The sequence below is a fragment of the Bos mutus genome, chromosome 16, assembly GCF_027580195.1.
Source record: "Bos mutus isolate GX-2022 chromosome 16, NWIPB_WYAK_1.1, whole genome shotgun sequence".
NCBI lineage: Eukaryota > Metazoa > Chordata > Mammalia > Artiodactyla > Bovidae > Bos > Bos mutus.
This window is the reverse complement of record NC_091632.1, coordinates 18,084,620-18,111,069: the sequence shown is the minus strand read 5'-3', so window position 1 is coordinate 18,111,069 and position 26,450 is coordinate 18,084,620. Positions and strand designations below refer to the sequence as shown.

General features: G+C 36.9%; 1 protein-coding gene across 1 annotated transcript in view; it reads left to right on the top strand.

Annotated features, from left to right (window-relative positions):
• Positions 1–26,450, top strand: part of PLA2G4A (phospholipase A2 group IVA) — a 179,920-nt gene that overhangs the window by 106,929 nt on the left and 46,541 nt on the right. Inside the window, exons 8-10 of the mRNA XM_005901275.2 lie at positions 8,069–8,205; positions 16,859–17,081; positions 17,990–18,104. Of these exons, the coding sequence (XP_005901337.1) occupies positions 8,069–8,205; positions 16,859–17,081; positions 17,990–18,104 (475 nt within the window). The remainder of the gene's footprint in view (positions 1–8,068; positions 8,206–16,858; positions 17,082–17,989; positions 18,105–26,450) is intronic.

Sequence of the window (26,450 nt, the reverse complement as noted above, 5' to 3'; positions counted from 1 at the left end):
AAATGAGAGAAGGAAAATTTGCTTCAACTTTTATGGAAGAATAAAGATGGAAATGTTTCTTCTCAAGGCAGAGTATAAGGAATACACAGACAGATAGCTTTGTATGAAAATAGGAGTATAAGTAATCCTTAAGTAATATATTCTGTTATCTAGACTACTATTATGTACTTAAGTTTGTCAGATAAATTAAGTGAAAAACTAGAGAAAGAAGAGACTGTGTAGTGACAGAGGGGGAGAAAAAGCCAAATAATTTCAAAGAAGGAGGTAATAAAAATCAATCTTAGGTTTTCAATAAGAATTTTTATTTCTTTGTTTATTCGATTTCCTTCATTAAGAATATTCTTCCTCTCGCTTCCATCTTCATTATGACAATAGCACTTTCCTGTGTCAATTCTTATTCCTTTTAGTCATAAACATGGTTGGACAATCAGTTGGAACTCCCCTTAGCTAGTTTTGAATGGGCTCCAAAACAAGAGAAAGCTCTACAATAGGACTCAGTTAAGTTGTGAGCTGCTCTGCCCCAGGGGCCATCTGACCATTCAGATCTGTTGCTGCTTGAAGTGTGTGTGGCAGATAGGAATGCTCTTTGCAGGCTGGGGTAGGTACTTGTAGGTGGATTGCAGCACAGGCACCCTGGGTACAAGACCTTGCCATCCTCTTTAATTAACTACTATCCTTCGGAAAAGTAGCTTTTGGCCTACTTACTGGGCCTTAGTAGAGATTACATGCTTAACTATAGGTGACCAAGTTATCATGTGACCTCAGCTGACTCATGTTATCTGATCCACCCAGCCATAAAGTTGGGTTTGCACAGATGCACTCCATCATACTATGGAAGTTTTATATATGAAATCAGGCTGACCAGGCCCTGAAGATACACATAAATTCCATTAAGAAGTGGCCCAATTGCCCATGTGTCCCACTTTTGTTACCCTAACCTCTCTTTCCATCCTGCATCCAGAGCCTCATAAGGGAGTCAGTTGACAAGAGGAAAGAACACTTGTTTCTTGTCACAGGTGATTTTGCACAATGTTTCGGTACCACCTGAAAGAGGACAGCTGTAGGACCCCAGTCCCTTTCTGGGATACCCTTGAAGGAAAGTTGTGAAGGGAAATCTTCCCAGAGGGCAGAGTTATAAGAGGCACCTAGTCTTTCATTTTGCTTGGGTGGTGAAATGGCCAGACATGAAATTATATACTGATACATGGCCTGTGGCCAATTCTTGGGCTGCTTGGTTAGGGACTTTAAAAGAACACAGTTAGAAAACTGATGACAAAAAAGGAAAAGATTGTACAGGAGGTGTATGAATTGATCTTTCTTCTGGATGGAAAATAGCTGTGTCCTAGGTCTATGCCCACCAAAGAGTGGCCTTAGCAGAGAAGGATTTTATTAATGAAGTATGTAAGATGAACTGTTCTGTGGATACCAGTCAGTTTCTTTCACAAGTCACCCCTGTCATCACCCAGTAAGATCATGAAAAAAGTGGCCATCATGGCAGGGATGGAGGTTATGCTTGGATTCAGCAGTGTGGACTTCCATCTGCCAAGGCTGAACTGGCTACAGCAGCTGCTAAGTACTCAGTTGGCCAGCAGCAGAGACCAACACTGAGTCCCCAGCATGGCATCATTCCTATGGGTCGTCAGTGGCAGATTGATTACACCAGACTGCTGCCATCACAGAAAGAGCAATGTTTTGTGTTTACCTGAATAAACACTTACTCTGGATTCAAATTTGCCTTCCCTGTACTCAAGAATTTTGCCAAAACTTCCATCTGTAGACATACAAAATGCCTTATTTAGTGTCATAATATTCCATACAGCATTGCTTCTGATCAAGGAAATCGCCTCTCAGCAAATGAAGTATGGCAATGAACCACGTCACGGAATTTACCTGCTTTATCATCTTCTCCACCGTCATGAAGTAGCTAGTTTGATGGAATGGTAGAATACCTTTTGAAGACTCGGTTATAGTGCCAGCTCAGTGGCAGTGCCTTGCAGACCTGGAATATGGTTTTCTGGGAGGTTTAAATCCTCTGAATCAGCATCCAGAATTGGTGCTGTTTATCCCCAGGATTCATGACTCCAAGAGTGGAAGTGGTTGGACTCGCTATCACCCCTAGGGACCCACTGGCAAAATATTTGTTTCCTGTCTGCACGACCTTATACTCTTCTGACTTAGAGGTCTTAATTCTGAGGAAGGGATGCTTCTACCGAAAGTGCAACAGTGATTCCTCTGAAGTATAATTTAAGACTGCTTCCTGACCTTTGTGGGCGCCTCTTTACTCAGTAGGTAAAGAAGGGAACTACTATCCTGGTGGGGGTGATTGATCCCTGACTATTAAAGAGGGATTGAACTCCAGGAGTTGGTGATGGACAGGGATGCCTGGCGTGCTGTGATTCATGGGGATCACAAAGAGTGGGACACGACTGAGCGACTGAACTGAACTGAACTGATGATGTGGTAAGGAAGAGTATATCTGAGATACAAGAGATCCTCTGTGGTGTCCGTCTGTTAGTATTACAATGCCCTGAGTTACATCAATGGAAAACTCTAAGAACCCAATCCAGGAAGGACTGCTAATGACCCAGAACTTTCCAAAATGAAGGTTAGATCACCCACCAGCTGAGGTGCTAGTTGAAGGCAAAGAAAATACAGAATGGATAGTAATAGGAGGTAGTTATAAATACCAGATGCCTGAAATGAGATTGTATTTGCCATGAATATTTCTTCCTTAATTTATTATGAATGTGTATATGTGCATGCACACACAGAATTGTAAAAACAGATTCATATTTAAGTTATGAGGTATCAAGGAGAAGAATAAGCATATCTAAGGACTTTGCATTCTTTTCTGGGGAAAGGATTAGTGCATTTCCATTTGCACACAGGATATCTATATCATGTTAGGTAGGAGTATGACCTTGTTGTCTTTATTTGGAGATTAAGTATGGTTAAAAGGATGCATATAGCTGCTGAGTTGAGAAGGGGTGGACTTGTGATAGTCAATTTTCATCAGTGTGGAGGATGTTTTTTTATTTGATTAGTATTTATTTATGTATTTGGCTGCCCAGGTATGACTTGTAGCACATGGGATCTTTAGTTGCTGTATAAGAATTCTTGGTCACAGCATGTGGGAACTAGTTCCCTGATCAGGTATCAAACCTGAGCCCCCTGCATTGGGAGCATGAAGTCTTAGCCACTGGACCACCAGGGAAGTCCCTTGATTGATCTTTAAGTCAGTGAAATTTGAATAATCAAGTTGTCATCTATAATGTGGGTGGGCCCCATCCAATCAGTTGAAGGCCTAAATAGAACAAAAGGATCAACCTTACTAAGCAAGAGAGAATTCTCCAACAGACTTGGGCTTCACCTGAGTCATCAGCTCTCTTGGTTCCTTACCTATTGGCATTTGGACTACAACTGCAAATCTGGACTTGTCATTCTTCATAATTGTGTGAGTCGCTTTCATACATAGATAGATAGATTACCTTCCTACCTACCTACCTACAACTGGTTCCGTTTCTTTGGAGAACTCTGACTAATACAGGAACCAAGAAGGCAAAAGTCTTATATAAATTGTTGGAACTTAAAATCTATTAAAACATAAAAAAAAATCTTTGAGCATTTTCAAATTTTATTTTGCAAAGGAGGAAATTAATAATATCCGCAAGCCGATGCATGAGAATAATTTAATCAAAACACAGGGATTCTGGTAAATAAAATTCATTTCCTGTAATCGTATGACAGAAGTATGAGAAATATTCATTGATACCATTTATACACAAATATCGGTGCAATTAAGTCTAAATATAACCTAAAACCTCACAGCAACTTTTATTTGTTTCATTTTTTTAGACTTAGAGCCAGGACTAACATCTGCACCTTATAAGTCCCCCATTATTCTTTGCAAGTTATTTCAGAATGACTACCACTATTAAAACATCCAAAGTTAGTCTTTATTCGTTACATAAAATTGTGCTGGCATCTGAAGTGATGCATAAATCTGAAATGTAACTTAGGGAATTCCCTGGTGGACTGTGTGCTTTCACTGTTGAGGGTGCAGGTTCAATCCCTGGTCAGAAAGATCCCAGCAGCAATGAGCCACGGCAAAAAAAAAAAAAAAGAAAGTAATTTAGCTAAATACCAAATGGTTTTTCTCAACAAGGATTACTCTTTTCTTTTTGAATAATGGGGAAAAGGAAAGAGCATGAATTATGTGTCCTTGACTCTGCATCTCACATTCTGATTATCAGCAATATGGATGCAGATATGGTATAATGTGTGCACTTAAGTACCTCCTCATTTGAGACATGAAAATAATAATAATCTCCTTTTGAGGAGGTTTCCTAGGTGGCACAGTTGGTAAAGAATCTGGCTGCCAGTGTAGGAGCTACAAGAGACACAAGTTTGATATTTGAATCAGCAAGATCTCCTGGAGTAGGAAATGGCAACCCACTCCAGTATTCTTGCCTGGAGAATTTCATGGACAGAGGAGCCTGGTGGGCTACATACAGTCCATGGGTTGTAAAGACTCAGACACAACTGAGCACACACACACACAAGATTAAATGAAATAAATTTTCTTCGTAAGTCTAAATTTCCTTTCTATTTATAGTTAATAAAATTTTTAATTTTATATTTTAAAAATGCATATTCTGTATGACTTATGGAATCCAGAATGTACCAGTAGCAAAAATTTTATTAATCCTACCCCCAAATTTTTTCAAAGAGGATTTCCTTTGCTAAGGTCCCTGTAGTTATGGGGGATTATTTCCGGTGGAGCACAGTGAATTTAAAACTTCAGAATCTGACAAACCCAGCTTTAAATCCACAGGACACCACTTTCTGGCTTTATGACAGTGGAAAAGCGATGTTTCTTGTGTTTCAATGCCTTTATCTTTAAAATGGCAATAAGATATATCTCATAGAATTGCAAAAATTAAATGATGCACAAAACATAGTAATTCATGTACAATAAATAAAGTTGTAAATTGTAATCTGTACAGTTCAATTATTTCATTATTTAATTTTTATACACAAATAATATGGCATTTTCTTTCAAATGATAGCAATCCAAATTTCTGACCTGAAAACCTCTTTAGGGTTACTGTAAAGCAATGATGAAAACTGAGTTACATGAGTCCCAGTTTAATAAGTGGCTGTTTTCAGAAAATTCCTAACATAAGATTGTCATCCATAAGTATGTGTTGGGCTCCTGGCATGTGAAGAAGGACATCTGGGGAATTGTTTTCTTAGGATTAAAGAGGTTTACATTCAATTTTCCAACTTCTCTTATGAAATTTCTCTTTGAACAATATTGTAGGTTTTGTATTATATGTTGAAATGAAATAGTGTTACCTGTTACTTTTACTCTGAACTACCTTATTTGTATTGGGCTTAATGTTATTTTCAATAACACAGTGTTGCCAAGTAACCAAATCAACAGACTTAAAAGCCCCCACATAATTTTTGAATGTAAATAGTCTTCCTCCTTCTAAAATATCAACGCTGACATTTTTTTCCCTTTAAAGTCTTTCATAATCTTTTTTTCCTAGCTCCCTAGTATAGTCCTACTACTAAGACTGATCTTTTCATCTCAGAATCACATACCTTTTCTTATTTGTGGCTATTCTAGTGAAGTCACTCAGTCTTGTCCAACTCTTTGCAACCCCATGGACTATAGCCTACCAGGCTTCTCCATCCATGGGATTTTCCAGGCAAGAGTACTGGAGTGGGTTGCCATTTCCTTCTCCAGGGGATCTTCCTGACCCAGGGATTAAACCCAGGTCTCCCACATTGCGGGTAGACGCTTTACTGTCTGAGCCACCAGGGAAGTTATCTAGTGTTTGGCACATAGTAACAGTAAATCGTTTTATTATTATCATTATTATTATAGTACCTATAAACTCAGCCCTTCATTCAAGGCCTAACTCAAATCCCTTCTCCTAATTTCTAACTGGCATCCTTACAACTACTCTTAATACTGTATTATACTCCATTCACCCACTTTATAACCCACTTTAGTTTCCTATCTTAGCTTTCATCCCTCTCCATGTAAGTTTTTCAGAACTTATATATTTTACTTTATTTACAATTTAAAAACTATGTTTCAGAGCATTCTGTTCATCTAAGTATACACAGGTTCAAAGTCATTTCAATTGCTTCATTGCACTGTGTTTTCATGAATGAGGGCTTCAATTGGCTTGAAATTTGATAGCCACCAAGTAGTGCAGAAGAGCCCTGGATTAGGAAATCCGTTCTGGTTGTCCTGCCATTCACTGTTCTACCTCCAGTAAGACCTAACCCCTATAGACTTCCCTTTCTATATGTAAGAATTCTATAACCTTTTGGTCCTTTTAGTTCTCAAAAAATGGTGTCACGAATATCTATATTTATCCCACTGGTGAGTGAACACCCAAGCTTTAGGATTTAAGTGCTTGAAACTCAATGCAGGTTATTCTCATATGTGTTTTTATTTTTTTTATTTTTTTGGTTAAAAATACTTTATTACTAAGTAATTGCAAACCATCATCTGAGCCTTCAGCAAAGCATAACCTTTTTTTTTTTTTAATTTAATTTTATTTTTAAACTTTACATAATTGTATTAGTTTTGCCAAATATCAAAATGAATCCGCCACAGGTATACATGTGTTTTTAAATTCAAACTGTTGCTATATCTAATATCATATAGTCTCTGGAAAATTCCATTTTACATTCATGACAAAATGAGATTGAAAGAAGGAAAGTAAGATCTTCTTGTTATTGTGAAAAGACTTTTGACTTTGTGGGCCCCCTGAAAGCTATGCACACGTGAGATAAGGCATGGTATCAGAGCCGAGGGTATGACTCTTGACTCAACCATGCTACTTATTGGTTGCATGACTCTACACAAGTTTTCCAAATAAACGCTCTTGTATTTCAGTCATGTTACAGACAGTCTATACCTCTCTGTTTCGCTGCAAGTACTCTTCATTGGCCTATGCTCTTCCCATTCCCCAGAACAGCCTTCTCTCTTGTCTTTATCCCTCCCTATGGAATAATTTTGCATCTTTAGCATCAAGCTCAGGTTTCTTTGTCTGTGAAGCTTTCTCCACCACTCCAGTCCTTCTGATTGGAACTGACCACACCTTCTGGACCTGATGTGCTGCCAGCCTGTAGCACTTGACTTTAAGGCATGCTGCCACACTGAGTGTATGACTCTTGACTCAACTCTGCTACTTATTGGTTGCATGACTCTTAACACAAGTTTTCAAGGCGTGGGTTTCCTCACTTGTAAAATAGAAATCTCATAGGGATTTTGTGAGGATTAAATAAGGCAATGTCTACAAAATGTTGAGAACAATTCCAACCAGATAATAAGAGCTCAATGAATGTCATCTATTCCTTTTTTTGTTGTTCTTGTCGTAATTACTATTTCTGCCTCACTTAAATTAACCGTATTCCCCAGATCCACTGTGGGGATGCCTGAAACACAAAGGCCACTTAATCAGATTGATGAATGAATTAAAGATGAAGAAATAAATTGTATATGTCTTTAAGATGATTACGTTCTTTTTGATGGCTTAAATAATAGCATATTTTTTGAAGTGGGTCAGCATAAAGGATCGCTAAGAATTCTGGACCAAGAAGGCAAGGTGCTTACTTAACTATAGATTACCAGCTAATGGATCATATATAAGTAATAGCATCCTTTCAGAACTTCCATCTGCAAAATGACCAAATACTGTTTTGCTCATTTACAGCAATTTTGAAAGGATCAATTAAAACAAAAAGTACACCCCAAAGCAAGCCCCAAACTGCAAAGAGTCAAGCAAATATAAAGGACTGCTGTTGTTGTTATTATTGTTTTCAAATAGGATTAGGTGGCCATTTTAATAATGTCTGCTTTCTAATAGACATTAATTCTTGATTTTCTTAAACATTATTTTATATTTAACAGTTAGATAATATCAAAATATGAGTGAACTTAAAATCCCTTATTACCAAATGTGGGACATGTCAAATGAAAATGAGCATGACATAGTTTACGATTTTATTTGATAAATAACCCTGTGTTTCATCATTCCAGGTGCCTGTGGTGGCCATACTGGGCTCAGGTGGGGGATTTCGAGCCATGGTAGGATTCTCTGGTGTGATGAAGGCACTGTATGAGTCAGGGATTTTGGACTGTGCTACCTACATTGCTGGTCTTTCTGGATCCACATGGTTAGTATACATTTTACATCTTGGTTTTATCATCCTAAATGCTTGGCATTTATCTACCTGAAACCAGAAAAGAGTGTTTTAAAAGTTGACATTAACTTCAAATTACTGAAATATTCCAGCTTGATGCAGAAATTTGTTTCTTAAAAATATTTTTAAGACAAATTCATACCTATTGATGACTCTCATCATAAGTTGGCTCCCTTTAAAGCCATTTGTGACTTAAAATGTAATAATAGTTAAACCTAAAACAAAAAATAGATCAATTGAAATAATTCTATAGAAAACCTCATAAGTGGAATAATGTACTCCACCCATAATTAATTTAATCTTCCTATAATTTACTGATTTGTAATCTCGCAGTGATCATGTCTAAGTCTACATGATTCACTAGGTATTCATTTTCTTTAGGGCAAATAGAGTGAAATGCAAGATACATTAGTATACAGAAGAAGGAAAACAACTTTTGAATGAATAAATGCAATAAATTTCAGTGATTTATATCTGACTAATTATGAAATTAATCCTTTAAATATATCTAAGTTCAACTAAATTTGGATGGAGTTAAGGCATCAGTATGTATAATATTTGTAAATATTTGTGTACTGTAGGTCTGCCTTTTCAAAAATATATTTGTAAAACATTTTCAAAGATGATACTATGTACCTTTTGGTGTGCTTACCTCACACAATCACATTGAAAATCAAGTGTCTTGCTTAGCTGTCTCAAATAAAAGTATCACCTATTACAGAATGGTTTACAAGGCCTTTTAGTCATTCAGCCTGTGGTAAAACTTATCTTTTATAATATTATATTGTATGTAATTATATAACATAATTATTATATAAGTATATATTATATAATTATATTATATATTATTATATATTATATAATATATATAGTTATATATTATATAATTACAATATATATTATATATGTCTGTATTTTAAGATTTCTGTATCTTCTCATCCCGTGAGTTGGCTATGAGCTTCTTCGCTTTTCAAGCAAAGAAAATATGACTCAGAAGTCAAGTGATTTGTCCAAATCATAGCAGAGCCAACATAGAAGCTCAGGGTTTCCACCCCCTATTCTGGATTCTTTCAACTCAACCGTAACCTTCTCTTGTACATCTGTCTATTCTACCTAGAGAGTCACATTTAAAGAATCTATAGTTTCTTAAATATTTTGAACCAGATTCTTTAGCTGAAAAACAGGAACCTAAAACCATGATTGCCATCTATTTTGTCTGTCCCCTCAACATGATTTATCTCTTTTGAAAGAAGGGTGTAGCCCATCATTATTCCTTCCCTTGAAGGAAAGAGCAGGCACCTGCCTGTTTAATGAGTAATATGAATATGATGGAAAAACTTGGACCCTTAGATTAACTTCACCTACTCAAGCATTTTATTATTACTCTTCAGATAATTTTATTTATCTAATCATTATTTTTTTTATATCCCTTTGGTCCAGCACTGACTAATACATTGCAAGAAACATGTCTTCTTAAAGTCATCTAATAGAGAAAGACCAGACCTTCAGTGGTATTTGCAGGGTGTAATGGTGTATATTTGGGCTTAATTAGAGCTTCAGTCATTGCTTTGGTTATACATTTAGGGACACATCTAAAATACTTTCAGGGTTCTGAATAAAGAATAATCAAGGGAATTTTAAATATTACCACCCAATCATTTAAATATTGTAGGTCACTGTTTTATATGTACAGCATTTCTGCTCTATCCATTAGTGTCTGATTTCCTCAGATTAGCTTTCTTTTATTTATTCTATTTCCTTAAAGGCCATGTACTCCTAAGGCCTTCCCAGATGGCTCAATAGGTAAAGAATCTATCTGCAGTGGAGGAGACACAGGAGATGTGGGTTCCTAGGTTGGGAAGATTCCCGGAGAAGGGCATGGCAACCCACTCCAGTATTCTTGCCTGGAGAATCCCATGACCAGAGAAGCCCAGACCCTGGTGGGTTGCAGTCCACAGGGTCACAAAGAGTCAGACATGAATAAAGTAACTGAGCATGCACATGCGTGCACTCCTAAAATTCTTACAATCCTTTTTTACCTGGAGACCACATAATTTCCAAATATAACGGTCTTTTGAAGTTATTTTCCTTGACTTTTGCAGGGAGTCTGGGAAGCTGAGGTTGGGAGTTGAGACATTTCACACACTGAGTTGTCCCTCCTTCAGATCCCACCTAGCTTGCTCCCCGCCATCCTCTCTGATTGCTCTCTCTCTTCACTGTTGTTTTTTCTGCTTCTACTACTTTCCCCTTTAAATTAGCTTTTCTCCAGGACTTCCCTTTTGTTCTATTATATTTACGCATCTTCCCTTAGTAATTTCACAACCTTCTGCCACTTCAGTTATTATCATCAGTCATTCCATTTGTAGATCTCCAAAACATCCAAAAAGTTAGTGGGCCAAAAAAAGAAGAAGAAGAAGAAAACAAGCAATAACAGACAGTGCAAAGTAGTCAAGGATGGGGCGTGCTTCACAAATAGTGTATATTTTAATAGAGCAAAAATCTGTGAGAAGCTTCGCTTAGAACTGGGTTTAGAGTTTTCATGGTTTTAGCAAAAATTAAAGTAGATAAGGTAAATGAAGGGCACCTTTGATCATGAAATTACCAATAAGAAATGAATAGAATATGAAAGGAAAAAAGGTGGGAATGTGAACCTTAATAGGAACCTTTTACTATTTCAAGAAGGGGAATATAGGACCCAGGAAATGTTTTTGTTTTGTTTTCAGAAAATAAGAGACTAGAGTGTTTATGTAGAAGTCTGAGATAAAGGAAATAGTGTAGAGGGATAGATGAAAGATAAAGAAACAGATGGATCATGGATAGAAAGATCTGGGCAGAGACAGGATAGGGACAAGATAAACAGCTGTCAACCATGGAGAAGACATACTTCTTGAGACAAAAGAAAAAGTGGTCAGGATGATTCATATTAACAGTTTTCTTTTGAAAAGTATAGGTAAGAAGGTAGACAGTTCAAACGAAAGGATTTGGAAAAACTTGGAAAAACAAATTATAGTCTTGTGTAAGTTTTTATATTCTGCTGATACATGACCATTCCCTGGCACAAGTTAGGTAATACAGGAATACCTGGAGAAAGCTGGGACCTCCCATAATGTTTTCTGTGAGAGAGCTTTATGAAGAGAACTTTATGTAAGACATATGTAATGTTTTCTGAAGAGAACTTTATGTAAGACAAAAGCTTCTCTTGTAATTGCTGCTACCTCTATAGTAATTATTTCTGAAATGATTTTTGGATGATGGTTGTTATTCATTAAATAGAAGCATTAGCCAACCAGGAGAACTGGCCTGAGTGAACTGGTGACAGTGAGCCAGTGTGCTGTTGCTCAGTGAACACAGCGCTCTCCCTCAGCACAGCTGTTCATCTGGAGTATCAAAGGGCTGTTGATTTTTTCCTCCTTTTTTTATTAATAAATTAATTTTTATTGGAGCAGAGTTGCTTTACAATGTTGTGTTAGTTTTGCTGTACAGAAAAGTGAATCACCAATTCGTATACATATATCCCCTCTTTTTATTTTTGGATTTCTTTCCTATTTAGGTCAGCCCTGAGTATTGAGTAGAGTTCCCTGTGCTACACAGTAGGTTCTCATTGGTTATCTATTTTATGCATGCTATCAATAATGTGTGTATGTCAATCCCAATCTCCCGATTTATCCCAACCTTTCCTTCCCTCCCTTGGTGTCTGTATGTTTGCTCTCTACGTCTGTATCTTTATTTCTGGTCTACAAATAAGATCTTCAATACCATTTCTTTAGATTCCACATATATGCATTAATATACGATACTTGTTTTTCTCTTTTTGACTTACTTCACTCTGTGACAGTCTCCAGGTGGTCCATCCATGTCTCTACAAACGACCCAATTTCATTCCTTTTTATAGTTTGAATAATATTCCATTGTATATGTATGCTTCATCTTCTTTACTCATTCCTCTGTTGATGAATATTTAGGTTGCTTCCGTGTCCTGGCTCATTTAGGTTGACTTCCTTGGTGGCTCAGAGGTTTAAGCGTCTGCCTGCAATGCAGGAGACCTTGCAATGGGATCGACCCAGGGTTCGATCCCTGGGTCAGGGAAGATCCCCTGGAGAAGGAAATGGCAACCCACTCCACTATTCTTGCCTGGAGAATCCCATGGATGGAGGAGCCTGGTGGGCTACAGTCCACAGGGTTGCAAAGAGTCGGACACGACTGAGCGACTTCACTCACTCACTCACTCCTGGCTGTTGTGAATAATGCTTAGTGAACCATGTCTTTTGGAGTTATGATTTTCTCTGGGTATATGCCCAGTAGTGGGATTGCTAGACTATTGGATATTGACTGCTGTATTTGTATGTCATTATCATTGAAAGGAAAAATGAGAACAGTTCTGTATCTATAGACCATTAAGACCTGATTTGAAGCTATAAAATGAAATTCAAGAATGAAAACTTTCAGTTTAACAGTCTGAAGAATTTGTGGGACATTGAAAAATGAGCCAATTTTAATAGAAGTTGACCCATAAGAAATGGTAGACTAAAAGATTAAAATTATGTTAGAAAAAATATGTTGTTTGAGATGGGGAATATGCTTATTTTGTATGCCAATGAACCTCTCCCACTCGTCCCATATTTAATGACTAAATGAAGATTTGCATAAGTAATTGCATTTTGGGGGAAAATTAATCTAAGACTTTCTTTAGGGTTTCAGGATATTTGCTTCACAGTGTCGAGGGCCTTGTCAAAACATGAGCAGCATTAGTTACATATGAGAATTACTTCTGGAACTTTTTTAAGCATAGAAATTCTAAATCTTTATCCCTGAAGATTATGATTAGAAAGATCCTGAGGCACCAGGCACTAATATTTTAAAACATTGACTCTGATTTGGCATCAGGAATTGAGCTGAGAATTCCTTGCTCTCTGGAATAATTTTAAGTTTGTTTTTTTAATTTGTATTTAGTCTAAAAGGCATTCATATGGAGAGAATGAGGTGTCCCATCATATAAATATGTTGAAAAACATAAAAATGAATACAAAAGTTAAAAAAAAAAGTTATTTTAGGAAAATTGACCATTGACCTCTATTCCATTTTTAGCCATCACCAAAGCAAAAATTCAAGTCATAGATGTCACCACAGTGATTCACAGTTCCAATTCACTATCCAATTCACAGTTGTTAATTCTAAGGGAAATTGGCTTATAAATACTGAACAAGCAGAGAACATCAGCTCCAGTGCAAATGGTTGAGGTGTTCTAGGTCTTTCTGTCTCTCTATGGGACTTGTATACTTGAGCCAACCTTCTCATGAGAGAGGAATAAAGAAAGGGGAAAGAGACTCCCTATGTGAATGAGATAACTTCAACCTTTAGATAGCAGAAAATGGACTGCAGCCATTCTACACGGAGCAAAAACAGAGAATTGAGCTGACGTCCATATACGTTTGACCTCTTATAAAGACCTATGTCTGAAATTGTGGCACAAAGTCCTAGATTTTGAGCAATCCCTTAACCTAAGAGGAAGGATTTTCAATCTAGATCCAGTGGCTAACATTGGGAGGAAGGAACAAAAAAAGAGGAGGCTCCAGGTTTTTCTGGAGGAAATTTATGAGGCGCTTGTTAAAATCATGCATTAATTCACTAAAAGATCAACTAAATATAGAGAAGTCTTAAGTAATGTAAATGAGATTTGAGTAATTACATCTTTCTGCTGAACTGTTAAAAACAACTTCCAATAGCAGAATTATCATATTGTTTCCTTTTCACCTACCTTTAAAAAAATTATTCTGTGACTGAGTTGATTTCTACTGACATTATGTAGATTCTTTTCCTTTTCCTTGTTTTTAATCCTGCTTCATTAAGGAAATGATTTAATGTAGTTTACAAGTAAAGTAAAACTGGATTTCATACCATAAAGATAGAAGTGGGAAAAAAGTATCAGTATGTGTGTGTTGTATGTATATATGTATAGAACTATAAATTAAATTAAAAATTCATGCTATAACCTGTAGCTTTGGGAGGCATGAGATATAGGCTTAGGTTTAAGTTTTCTAGAATTCAAGGCTAAATCCAAACAATGCATAGTTACATAATATACATTTTTTATAAGTTAAGGGCAAGCCAGTGGTCCATGGATGTAGAACTTATTCTTAATAATAAGTGAGACCAATAAAAAATTTCTCAATGTTATCATAAAGGATGAAACACATTCTGAATAGTTCCAGAACTGATCACTTAGAGACTCAAAGATAATTTTTGTTTTTCCATTTTTATTGTATCTTTAAATATAAACCAATATCATTACACCAATATGTGAATTTATTGAAAAGTATGATGAGGTCCAGAATTGGATCTTAGTTTATATAGATGAATCATGTAGTAGACCTTGGAGTAGCTATAGAAATGAATGGACTCTCCATCTTTCTAGCAACGTCAGCTATATTTTTAGTAGATATTTGTTAATTATACCAGGCTTGAGTTCACAGTAAGCCTGTTTGACTTAATCTTTGTTGTTGTGTTCAGTCTCTAAGTTGTGTCTGACTCTTTGTGACCCCATGGACTGCAGCATGCCAGGCTCCCATGCCCTTCACTATCTCCTGGATTTTGCTCGGATTCATGTCCATTGAGTCAGTGATACTATTGCATGTTATGAGAAATGTTAAGAATCCTTAACATTAATGTTAAGAAATGTTTGTGTAATAAAGCTATTTTAAGAATTTTTAATTTTTTGCAGAGCATATGTTCCATTTTCAGTCTATAATCACTCTCCATTTGTTAAATTATGGTTAATCTCAGTTTGTTTCTAAATAACTCTGAATCCAGCAAAAAATTCCAATTCAATATGTAGTGGGAATCATTTGGTCTCTAAGACCTGAAATCATTTTAAAGACTTTTTAAGAAATAAAACCTATCAGGGGAGAGGAAAAATTTAAATTTGAGTTCTTCTGTTACTAACTGGGGAACTGTGAACATTAAATTTATCAATCCTCTGCTTATCTTTAAAATAGAAGAATTGAAAGCTATCACAAGTCTGATGAGCAATTAGCCTGCTCAGGCCTAGAACATACCAGAGTTAGTTTTCTCCTCTGTATGAAGGGAAAATAAATCATTGTGGTGGCAATTTGACTTGAATATAAGGAAACAGGAGATTTATATATATTCACTATATTCTCTTTGGTTAGATGAAGTGGTGGAATATTTCATTATTTTGTGCTCTCAGTTCAACAGTTCAAAACAAGCATGCTTGTCATATACTAGGCATTGGCTAATCATTGAGATAAAAACAGATATAAATGAGTAAAGCTTTCCCTGATGGTGATCACAACTAATTAAGGGAGACAGTTAAGAAAACTAATAATTAATATTTAGTATGAGAGCTACAGTAGTAAAGATACTGGTTTCCAGGAAAACTGTAACTTCATTTATTGTCTCAGTTATCAAATACTAAGCTACATGTTGATTTCCAGCATCACCTTAAGTGGCCAAATGGCTGGTGCCAGAATCTTCATAAGAAAGCATTTACCTGACAGCGCTATTCTCTCTAGGATTTCACCATTAGATTTGTATGCTCAAAAATTCCGAGACTTACAGTTGGCAAGACTTGGGATTTTTGTCTTGTTGGCCAATGGACAATTAAAACAAAAACCACATGTATCAGGAGAATTAGGCATTCACAATAGTCTGGATAGCACATTCTCTACCTATAGATAATCACCATGAAAAGTGAAATTATCAGATTGTTTGACTAGTATTATATACTGGAAAAAAAAAGTGAAGTGTTAATCTCTCAGTTGTGACAACTCTTTGGGAACCCATAGACTATAGCCCACCAGGCTCCTCTGTCCATGGAATTCTCCAGGCAAGAATGAGTGGGCTGCCATTTCCTTCTCCAAAGCATCTTCCTGACCCAGGGATCAAAGCCAGATTTCCTGCACTACAGGCGGGTTCTTTACTGTCTGAGCCACCAGGAAAGCCCATTATATCCAGAAAAGTCCCATTTATTCACAAGGCTCTCAATGTGTTGTGTCATCAGTGTCTGATGGTCAGATAAGGATGCCCATTCCTGGAGAATAGAGAGTGGAGAGTTGGCCCAGTTGGCATTCTCTCCTCTGGACTATGCAAGGGAAGTCCAGTGTTTCCTCTGAGACTTCCCCTTTACGTCTATTGTAGACCAGCTATTTTCTGATTGATGCAGTCTTTTCTTAAATGAGTTAATATCTTCAACCAGATGGACAAGGCAATGGCAACCCACTCCGCTACTCTTGCCTGGAAAATCCCATGGACGGAGGAGCCTGGTAGACTGCAGTCCATGGGGTCACTAAGACTCTGACACGACTGAGCGGCTTCACTTTCACTTTTCACTTTCATGCATTGGAGAAGGAAATGGCAACCCACTCCAGTGTTCTTCCCTGGAGAATCCCAAGGACAGGGGAGCCTGGTGGGCTGCCGTCTCTGGGGTCGCACAGAGTCGGACACGACTGAAGCGACTTAGCAGCAGCAGCAGCTTCAATCAGAAGATCAGTTGATCAACTACTTCCAGTATTCTTTCTTTTTCTGATAGCAGAGATGCCTGCTTTCTTTGAAGACTACTTACTATGTGATGCCCTTTATCCTTACTGAGTATCTTTTATTTTCTTTACAGGTATATGTCGACCTTATATTCTCACCCTGATTTTCCAGAGAAAGGCCCAGAGGAGATTAACAAAGAGCTAATGAAAAATGTCAGCCACAACCCTCTTTTACTTCTCACACCACAGAAAATTAAAAGATATGTTGAGTCTTTATGGAGGAAAAAAAGTTCTGGACAACCTGTCACCTTTACTGATATCTTCGGGATGTTAATAGGAGAAACACTAATTCACAATGTAAGCTCTGTCTCAGTCTACAATCCTTTTAATACAAGAAGACCATGTATATCATGTTTTAAAATAAAACAAAATGTGATGCATTTTTGTAAAAGTCAGTTGACTCCCATTACCCTGTAAACATGCACTGAGTACATACTCCCTGCCAGATGTAACTCATCTACATTTCATGCTGCAATTGTGCCTACTAATTTATTCTAGCTGTGTGTGTCAGTTATATGTTGTTGTTGTTGTTGTGGGCTGTGCTGCTTGGCTTTTGGGATCTTCGTTCCCCAACCAGGGACAGAACCCACACTCTCAGCAGTTTGAGTGAGGAGTCCTAACCCCTGGACTTCCAGGGAACTCCCCATGTGGCAGTTTTGATGTATAGGGAAATACTTTTGTATTCTTTTTCTTTAGAAAGCTACATATTTTAACCCTCAACTGCTCATCTGCCCAAGTAGCAATATTTTTAGATAAAGAGGTGAAGACAAGTAATATTTAAGTGGCAGAGGAAGAATGGAGGTTGCCTGGAGAAAGCCAGAACAAAAGGAATGAATCACATGGAAGAAACACATTTGACACATGATCATAGGGTGATATTTTATCAGAAGATAAAGTAGGCGGGTGGAGCCTGTGCCAGAGAATCTGAGGACTAACTTCCTTCTGGGCTCTATCACTGCCAAATCATTTTCCAGCTCAAATGTCAACATAGTCCCCAGAGTTATGGCTGTTTTTTAGAATGAAGATAATTACTTCCAGTGAGCTTTTGTTTTTTTCAGGATTAGAGATTTCTAGATAATAATAAGGCTAATTTTTATCATAAAAGTTTTAAGGGTCTTGGTTGGAAGCACTATTTGATATAGATTTTTTTTTTCTTATCTGTAACAGTTTATATATGTAAAACCTTTCCTTTCTTCTGTGGACAGAGAATGAACACTACCCTGAGTAGTTTGAAGGAAAAAGTCAATACTGGGCAGTGTCCTCTGCCGCTTTTCACCTGTCTCCATGTCAAACCCGATGTCTCAGAGCTGATGTTTGCAGGTATGGAATTTCCTCTTGCAAAACATTTCCTGGAAACTCAGAACTGTGGTTCTTAATGGTTTTCTTTAGAGGAAGATCATAAACAATTTTAGTTGCTTATTTTAATATACTTTCTGTAACATAAAAACATTTGAAAATCTAAGAATATTTTACACTAGATAATTTTCTGGTTGTAGAGCTATCCTATGAAACTAGTTACTAATATATGTTCATTCAAATCAGTGGGAAAGGAGATATAAAAAAGTAAATCATGAATGTAGTCAATATTCAATCTTAATTATCCATTTGTCAAGGATTTTTAACAAAATAGCTTGCCTGTTTTAAGCAATGCATATCTTGTTGCTTGCTGCTTGTCTGTTCATTAATTTGGGTTACATGACATATTTTATCATTTAAAACTTTATTCTAATTTTTATAATTTAGCACCTTAAAAGTACCAGTCTATATTTGTGACAGAGGGTGAATAAAGTGTCTCATTCTGTTAAGTCTCAGATATAAACATTTATTTCTTCTGTAGCTCTGCTTCTGGGTGAGTGCTGTCAAAATACATGATGCTCTGCTTCTTTCTGGAGGCCACTGTCAGTCCTGGTTGCAGTGTGGTAGCATCTATGACTGTGGCTGGGAGGGTTCATTATATTTTTAGGAAAAGTACCTCAGTGACATTAGTGACATCATGAGCTTAAAAAAAAATCATTGTAAATGGCATGAACTTAATTCTAGATTTATATCTAGAATTCTTTTGCATTTTTTCCAAGTCTCACTTTTTCTTCAACTGACTACCCTCAAGCAAGATTTGGAATAGTTTATAAAAGCAGTACACCTGGAAATCACTCATTCAACAAGTGTTTATCAATTGTCTTGACTAAAATATTTCTCATGCATATTGTTCAGAAAGCACTTATCATATTTATTATCTTATTCAATATTAACTATAACCTAGAGAGGGAGGGAGATATATTTAGCATTGCTTCAAAGAAGAAAAAACAAAATTTCAGAAAGATTCAATGATTGCCACATACAAAGTAAGTAGTCTTAAAATACTTTGTTCCTTTTATGAAAATATTGATTTCTCTGATTGCTGATGATGTAGAATGTAGTGCTCAGGGCATGAAGTATGAACTCTCTTCCCCTCCACAGTACGTTCTCCTTTTCCTGTAAGACCTAGTAATCTGTTTGAGAAATTTACAACAGTTATTAGAGAAGTTAAGGCAAAAGAAGAGCGGAATGCTACTATGCACTGTTTCCTTGGCCAAATTATGATATTTTTTTAGCCTGTTTCCTCATCTGTTAAAGTGAAGATGACATTCTCATAGTTTTTGCTAAATAAATGAGATAAAGTACATGAAGAACTTAATTGTAAGCCCGAATGAAGTTTCAGTAAATCTTAACAATTTGGAATCTTCTGTGAGAACTGTATGAAAAAAAGTTAGAGGTCTGGATTTTAAAGATGAATGGAATTTGTATATGAAAGCAAATTTTAGTTGTCAGATGGAGATTAAGACATTCAATTTTATTCTAGGATATCCTAGGATTCTAAGATAATCATGGCATACTCAGCAGTAATAAGGAACCACATTTTGTGAAAGAGACCATTGTTGTTGTCAGTTGTACAGTCATCCAACTTTTTACAACCCCATGGACTGCAGCATGCCAGTATTCCCTGTCCTTCACTGTCTCCTGGAACTTTCTCAAACTCATGTCCATTGAGTCAGTGATGCCATCCAACCATCTCGTCCTCTTTTGTCCCCTTCTCCTCCTGCCTTCAATCTTTCCCAGTATCAGGGTCTTTTTCAGTGAGTTGGCTCTTCATATCAGGTGGCCCAAGTATTGGAGCTTCAGCTTCAGCATCAGTGCTTCCAATGAATAATATTCAGGGTTGATTTCCATTAGGATGGACTGGTTGGATCTCCTTGCAGTCCAAGGGACTCTTAAGAGTCTTCTCCAACACCACAGTTCAAAAGCATCAGTTCTTCAGCACTCAGCCTTCTGTATGGTTCAACTCTCACATCCATACGTGACTACTGGAAAAACCATAGCCTTGACTAAGATGGACCTTTGTTGGCAAAGTAATGTCTCTGCTTTTTAATATGCTATCTAGGTTTGTCATAGTTTTTCTTCCAAGGAGCAAGCATCTTTTAATTTCATGGCTGCAGTCACCATCTGCAGTGATTTTGGAGCCTGAGAAAATAAAGTCTGTCATTGTCTTCATTGTTTCACCATCTATTTGCCATGAAGTGATGGGGCCAGATGCCATGATTTTAGTTTTTTGAATATTGAGTTTAAGCCAGTTTTTTTACTCTCTCTTTCCTCTTCATCAAGAGGTTCTTCAGTTCCTCTTTGCTTTCTGCCATTAGAGTGATGTCATCTGCATTTTGAGTTTATTGATACTTCTCCTGGCAATCTTGATTCCAGCTTGTGCTTCATCCAGCCCATCATTTTCCATGATGTACTCTGCATAGAAGTTAAATAAGCAGGGTGACAATATACAGCCTTGATGTACCCCTTTCCCAATTTGGAACCAGTCTGTTGTTCTCTGTCTGGTTCTAACTGTTGCTTCTTGACCTGCATACAAGTTTCTCAGGAGGCAGGTAAAGTGGTCTGGTATCTTTAAGAACTTTCCATGGTTTTTGTGATCCACACAATCAAAGGCTTTAGTTTAGTCAACGAAGCAGAAGTTTGTGTTTTTCTATAATTCTCTTGTTTTTTCTATGATCCAACAGATGTTGGAAATTTGACCTCCGGTTCCTTTGCTGTTTCTAAATCCAGCTTGTGTATCTAGAACTTCTCTTGATTCACGTTCTATCATATATGAAAAGAAAAGGGCATGATAAATTGTTTTTGTTGTTGTTGTTGTTTTGTTTGTTTGTTTTCCTTTAGCTGGTGCCTTTTGAAGTCTTGGAATGCTTGAAAATTGTTTAGTAAATATACACCTTAAGTGGGTCTATTATTCTCTCTGATTCTTATTTTCATTATTAAAAAGGATATTAATAAATCAGTTTATCTTACAGAGCTACTAAGACAATTGAATGAGATATGGATAATACTGAATGTGTAAAAAAACATATTAAAGTATAATAGTTTTGCTATTACTGTTATGATTCTTAGGGCATTTTCACAGTTGACTCTTTTTATTCTATACTTCCAGTCAGTGGCTGTTCTCAAGAGAAAATCTCGGTAAAATAATTAAAGAATGAATAATATTTTCAGTTCAGTTCAGTCACTCAGTTGTGTCCGACTCTTTGCGACCCAATGAATCGCAGCATGCCAGGCCTCCTTGCCGATCATCAACTCCCAGAGTCCACTCAAACTCTTGTCTATCGAGTCAGTGATGCCATCCAGCCATCTCATCCTCTGTTGTCCCCTTCTCCTCCTGCCCCCAATCCCTCCCAGCATCAGAGTCTTTTCCAATGAGTCAACTCTTCGCATGAGGTGGCCAAAGTACTGGAGTTTCAGCTTTAGCATCATTCCTTCCAAAGAACACCCAGGGCTGATCTCCTTTAGAATGGACTGGTTGGATCTCCTTGCAGTCCAAGGGACTCTCAAGAGTCTTCTCCAACACCACAGTTCAAAAGCATCAATTCTTCGGCGCTCAGCTTTCTTCACAGTCCAACTCTCACATCCATACATGACCACTGGAAAAACCATAGCCTTGACTAAATGGACCTTTGTTGGCAAAGTAATGTCTCTGCTTTTGAATATGCTATCTAGGTTGGTCATAACTTTCCTTCCAAGGAGTAAGCGTCTTTTAATTTCATGGCTGCAATCACCATCTGCAGTGATTTTGGAGCCCCAAAAGATAAAGTCTGACATTGTTTTCATCTATTTCCCACGAAGTGGGGACCAGATACCATGATCTTCGTTTTCTGAATGTTGAGCTTTAAGCCAACTTTTTCACTCTCCTCTTTCACTTTCATCAAGAGGCTTTTCAGTTCTTCTTCACTTTCTGCCATAAGGGTGCTGTCATCTGCATATCTGAGGTTATTGATGTTTCTCCTGGCAATCTTGATTCCAGCTTGTGCTTCTTTCAGCCCAGCATTTCTCATGGTGTACTCTGCATATAAGTTAAATAAGCAGGGTGACAATATACAGCCTTGATGTACTCCTTTTCCTATTTGGAACCAGTCTGTTGTTCCATGTCCAGTTCTAACTGTTGCCTCCTGACCTGCATACATGTTTCTAAAGAGGCAGGTCAGGTGGTCTGGTATTCCTATCTCTTTCAGAATTTTCCACAGTTGATTGTGATCCACATAGTCAAAGGCTTTGGCATAGTCAATAAAGCAGAAGTAGATGTTTTTCTGGAACTCTCTTGCTTTTTCGATGATCCAGTGGATGTTGGCAATTTGATCTCTGGTTCCTCTGCCTTTTCTAAAACCAGCTTGAACAGCTGGAAGTTCACAGTTCACATATTGCTGAAGACTGGCTTGGAGAATTTTGAGCATTACTTTACTAGCGTGTGAAACGAGTGCAATTGTTCGGTAGTTTGAGCATTCTTTGGCATTGCCTTTCTTTGGGATTGGAATGAAAACTGACCTTTTCCAGTCCTGTGGCCACTGCTGAGTTTTCCAAATGTGCTGGCATATTGAGTGCAGCACTTTCACAGCATCATCTTTCAGGATTTGGAATAGCTCAACTGGAATTCTATCACCTCCACTAGCTTTGTTGGTAGTGATGCTTTCTAAGTTCCACTTGACTTCACAATAATATTTTAGCAAGTGAATATTTTTGATTCATCTAGAGTAAGAAAAGGCTACTTTATGTTCAATTAGTAGTCTTTCAACATGAATGTGCCTGATTTGGGCCAGCTGCCTAACTGAGATATCATTACCGAGATAAGAGAAGCCCCATTAACCTTCATTGTTAAGCTTCTATGATAAGGAGGTTCAAGTGGTTTCTTCCAACAGAGTTGGACAAAACCATGAAGCATTAGTTATGTGGATTTTGTACGCAGATAAGACATTCAAAGGGGCATGTTATGAATGTTCAAAGAGCTTGAGTTGTGGGAAAAAAAAAAGAGAGAGACATGTCTATACTTTATGCCATTAAAATTTGCTTGGATTAAAATGGATCGGCTATTCAGGAAAAAAGTTAAAATATTATTTGAATTATATTATAAAAAGTCAAAGATCCCTGTTATCTTAGCTTACAGAAGTTTTATCAACTTTATTTCAATAATACTAGAGAATGTTTTTCTTCTCTCTTAGAAAAGTTTTAAACACTTTAACCTTTTGAAGACTTTAAACAAATAAACGTTAGTTGTTTAATTGGTTACATATTTTTGACTCCTCTACTTCACTACATTTCTGATAGGATTTCAAACTTTAATTTGCGTTGTCAGTGAATTTCAATTACTGAGCATAATTTACAACTTCACATCATGTTAAGTCCCTTAACAGACATTACAGAAGAAAAACATAGTACTCTTCCTCAAGAAAATTCCATTCCTATTGGCAAGAAAAATACACATAAAATGCTGTTGTCTGTTAGAGTATATAGACCTGACATAAAATGTAAGATATTAGAGATTTAGTGTAGTTGTAAGAAAGACTTCATAAAGGTGGTAGAACTCAGGTTCAAGTTGAACTTGGAAAGATCTACCAATTGGGGGTGAAACATCATCTTTGTGTAAAACAGTATAAGAAAATGCTCAGAAGGGAAGCCAAAGGTATGTTTCAGCGAGCAGTAAAAAGACACTAGATTTGGTTAATGTATGAACTAGTGAAGAGTAGATGGTATATTTGGAAAAACCATTAGTGTCAAGCTATATAGAAAGATTTGACTTCCAGATAGAAATGTTTCTATTCAATTATGATAAGGGGAAACATTTAATGATTTTTGGTAGGAAGCTATTTAAGTTGTGTTTTTGAAAAAAAAAAGGTATTTTAATAGTTCATATGGGTAGCTTGGCACAGAAAGAAACTAAAAGCCGTGGTATTACTATGTTTTTGTAAATAAGGGCTTAGAACTAGGGAGATACTGATAAGGAAACAGAGGAGAAGATGCATGTGAAAAGCTTAAATATTACCAGTGTGATGTGTGATGGATGGATGGATTTGATGTGAGTGGGTATAGGAGTGATTTCAGTTAAGAGTTTTTTTCTGGGCTGTGATAGCATGGTTTATACAAACAGGTGAGCTAGACCAGGAAGAAAGGTGATGAATTCCTTTCCAGGCAAGTGTAGTGGGATGTGATGACAGCATCCTCAAGTATAAATGCAGAGCAGGGAGCTGGAGACGAACAGATGGAGGTTCATGAGAGAAGTTCAAGTTTGAAATGTACTAGATCAGCAGCAGAGAAATAGTAGTCAAAATACCATGGTGACTTCTTCAGTAAGGATCAGAGAGCAAATCTGCCTCTCAAAAATGTCTCTCTTTACTGTGTGCCCAAAACCACAGCATTAAACAAGACGAGATTGCTGGAGAAGTAGGAACCAGGAAATCTTTGTTTCAGTACTGTGGATAAGGGTGTGAAACTCACAGATAAGAATTTACTTGTGGTGATACATAAAGTTTCCTAATGGTCTCTGATTCATTGCTAGTCATGTCTCACTAACTCTATGTAAATCATTATAAAACATACCACTTTGTCATGAAGGGTATATGTGCCATTTGGCTTTGATGTGAATTGAATTGCATTGTGTTCTCATGACAATTGTGGTTTATAACTTGTTTTACAAAAGTAGAACATTCTATATTATTGAGTAAATAATAAAAACCTACATATCCATGATTTTTTCCCCACAACTTTGAGGACAGATGTTTTAAAATTCAGAATACTTTAGATTTTGAAGTTATAAAATATACTTACACTACATATTATATGTGCTTATAATATATATTCCACAATGTCTGACTGGGGTCTTATAATCAAATAGTGATTTCTCCAGTGGGATGTATTGATATTCACATTGAGTGGGATATGTAAAGATTAAGCCTCATATAAAGATTAAGACTGGTTTTCTACTAAATGAGTTCAGGGCAAATTTTACCATCGAATGAATAGCAAAGGAATTGCAAAATCCAATAGCTAAATCCAATGTGAATTTTGGAGTTATTTGGATTTCAGATTGTTGGATAAGGGGTTAAAGATGCAAAAATTTTAGAAAGGGGAAAACAGATGAAAAAGGAGGACAGAGGGTTTGGGGTTAGGCAGGGATGCATGGTAGTTGGATTCCATAGAAAATGGTCAACAAAGACTTTGAACTAAAGGGTAAAAAGGAGCAAGCCTTATGATTACAGAAGGAAATAGTGAGCATAAGGGCTGCAAGGTGGGAATGAGCTTGGTCTCTTGGAGAAAATTAAGAAGGTATGTGGCTGAAGTGGAATAAGCAAGACAAAATGTGCTAGAAGATTGTTTAGGACATGGGTCAGTCAGGGAGCATGAGCCAGACCATCATGAACATTTCTCGACCGTGTTTCTATTTCAGTAAATAAGAAGCCATTGGAAAGTTTTCAACTGGCATTAGTATGCTGTGATTTGTATCTTTAAAAATTCATTCTGGCAACAGGGTATCTAAAAGATAGTAGGGGAATAGAGAAGATGTTTTAAGAGGCTATTGTGAGGATCCAGGGGAGAGTATGGCAGCTTATACCAGTATGGTCTTGGTGAACAAGTGGATCACTAGCCAGTTTCTAACCACATCTGATGATAGAGCCTACAGAACTTGATTTCTTTCTCTTTGAGATATAAGAGAAAAAGGACCATCAAGAAAAATCCTGCCAGATTTCTCTGGCAGTCCAGTAGTTAAGTGAATGCCTTCCAATGCAGGGGGTGTGAGTTTGCCATCTTGTCCGGGAGCTGAGATCACACATGCCTTGTGGCCAAAAAAGCAACATTTAGCAATCTTGTAATAAATTCAATAAAGACTTTAAACTTTTTCCACATCAAAAAAAATCTAAACTCTAAAAAAGTTATTCTAAACTGTGGTAAGGATAGTATGGATGGTGGTATGAATATATGAAAAGAAGTACCATTTACGAAGAAGGGCAAGATTGAGAGACTGACAAGGAAGTGGGATTCAGAGCTAGGAATTCTGTTTGGATATATTAAGATTCAGATGATTTTTAGACATAGTTATAACCACAGGAATACATGAAATATAATAGTGGCTACTATTTTCTGAGTGATTAAAATGTACTATGTCCTCTTCTAAGTTCTTTAAGTTTCTTAACTCATTGGTTCCTTCCCAAAATCTTGCAAACTATCTACTGATTTTATTAGCATTTTACAGATTAAGAAACTAAGACACAGAGAACACACGTAATCTACCCAAAGCTTCATAGTTAATAAACAACAGAACAGAATTTGAGCCCAAGTTTCTGGCTGCAGCGCCTCTGCTCTGAGAAAATA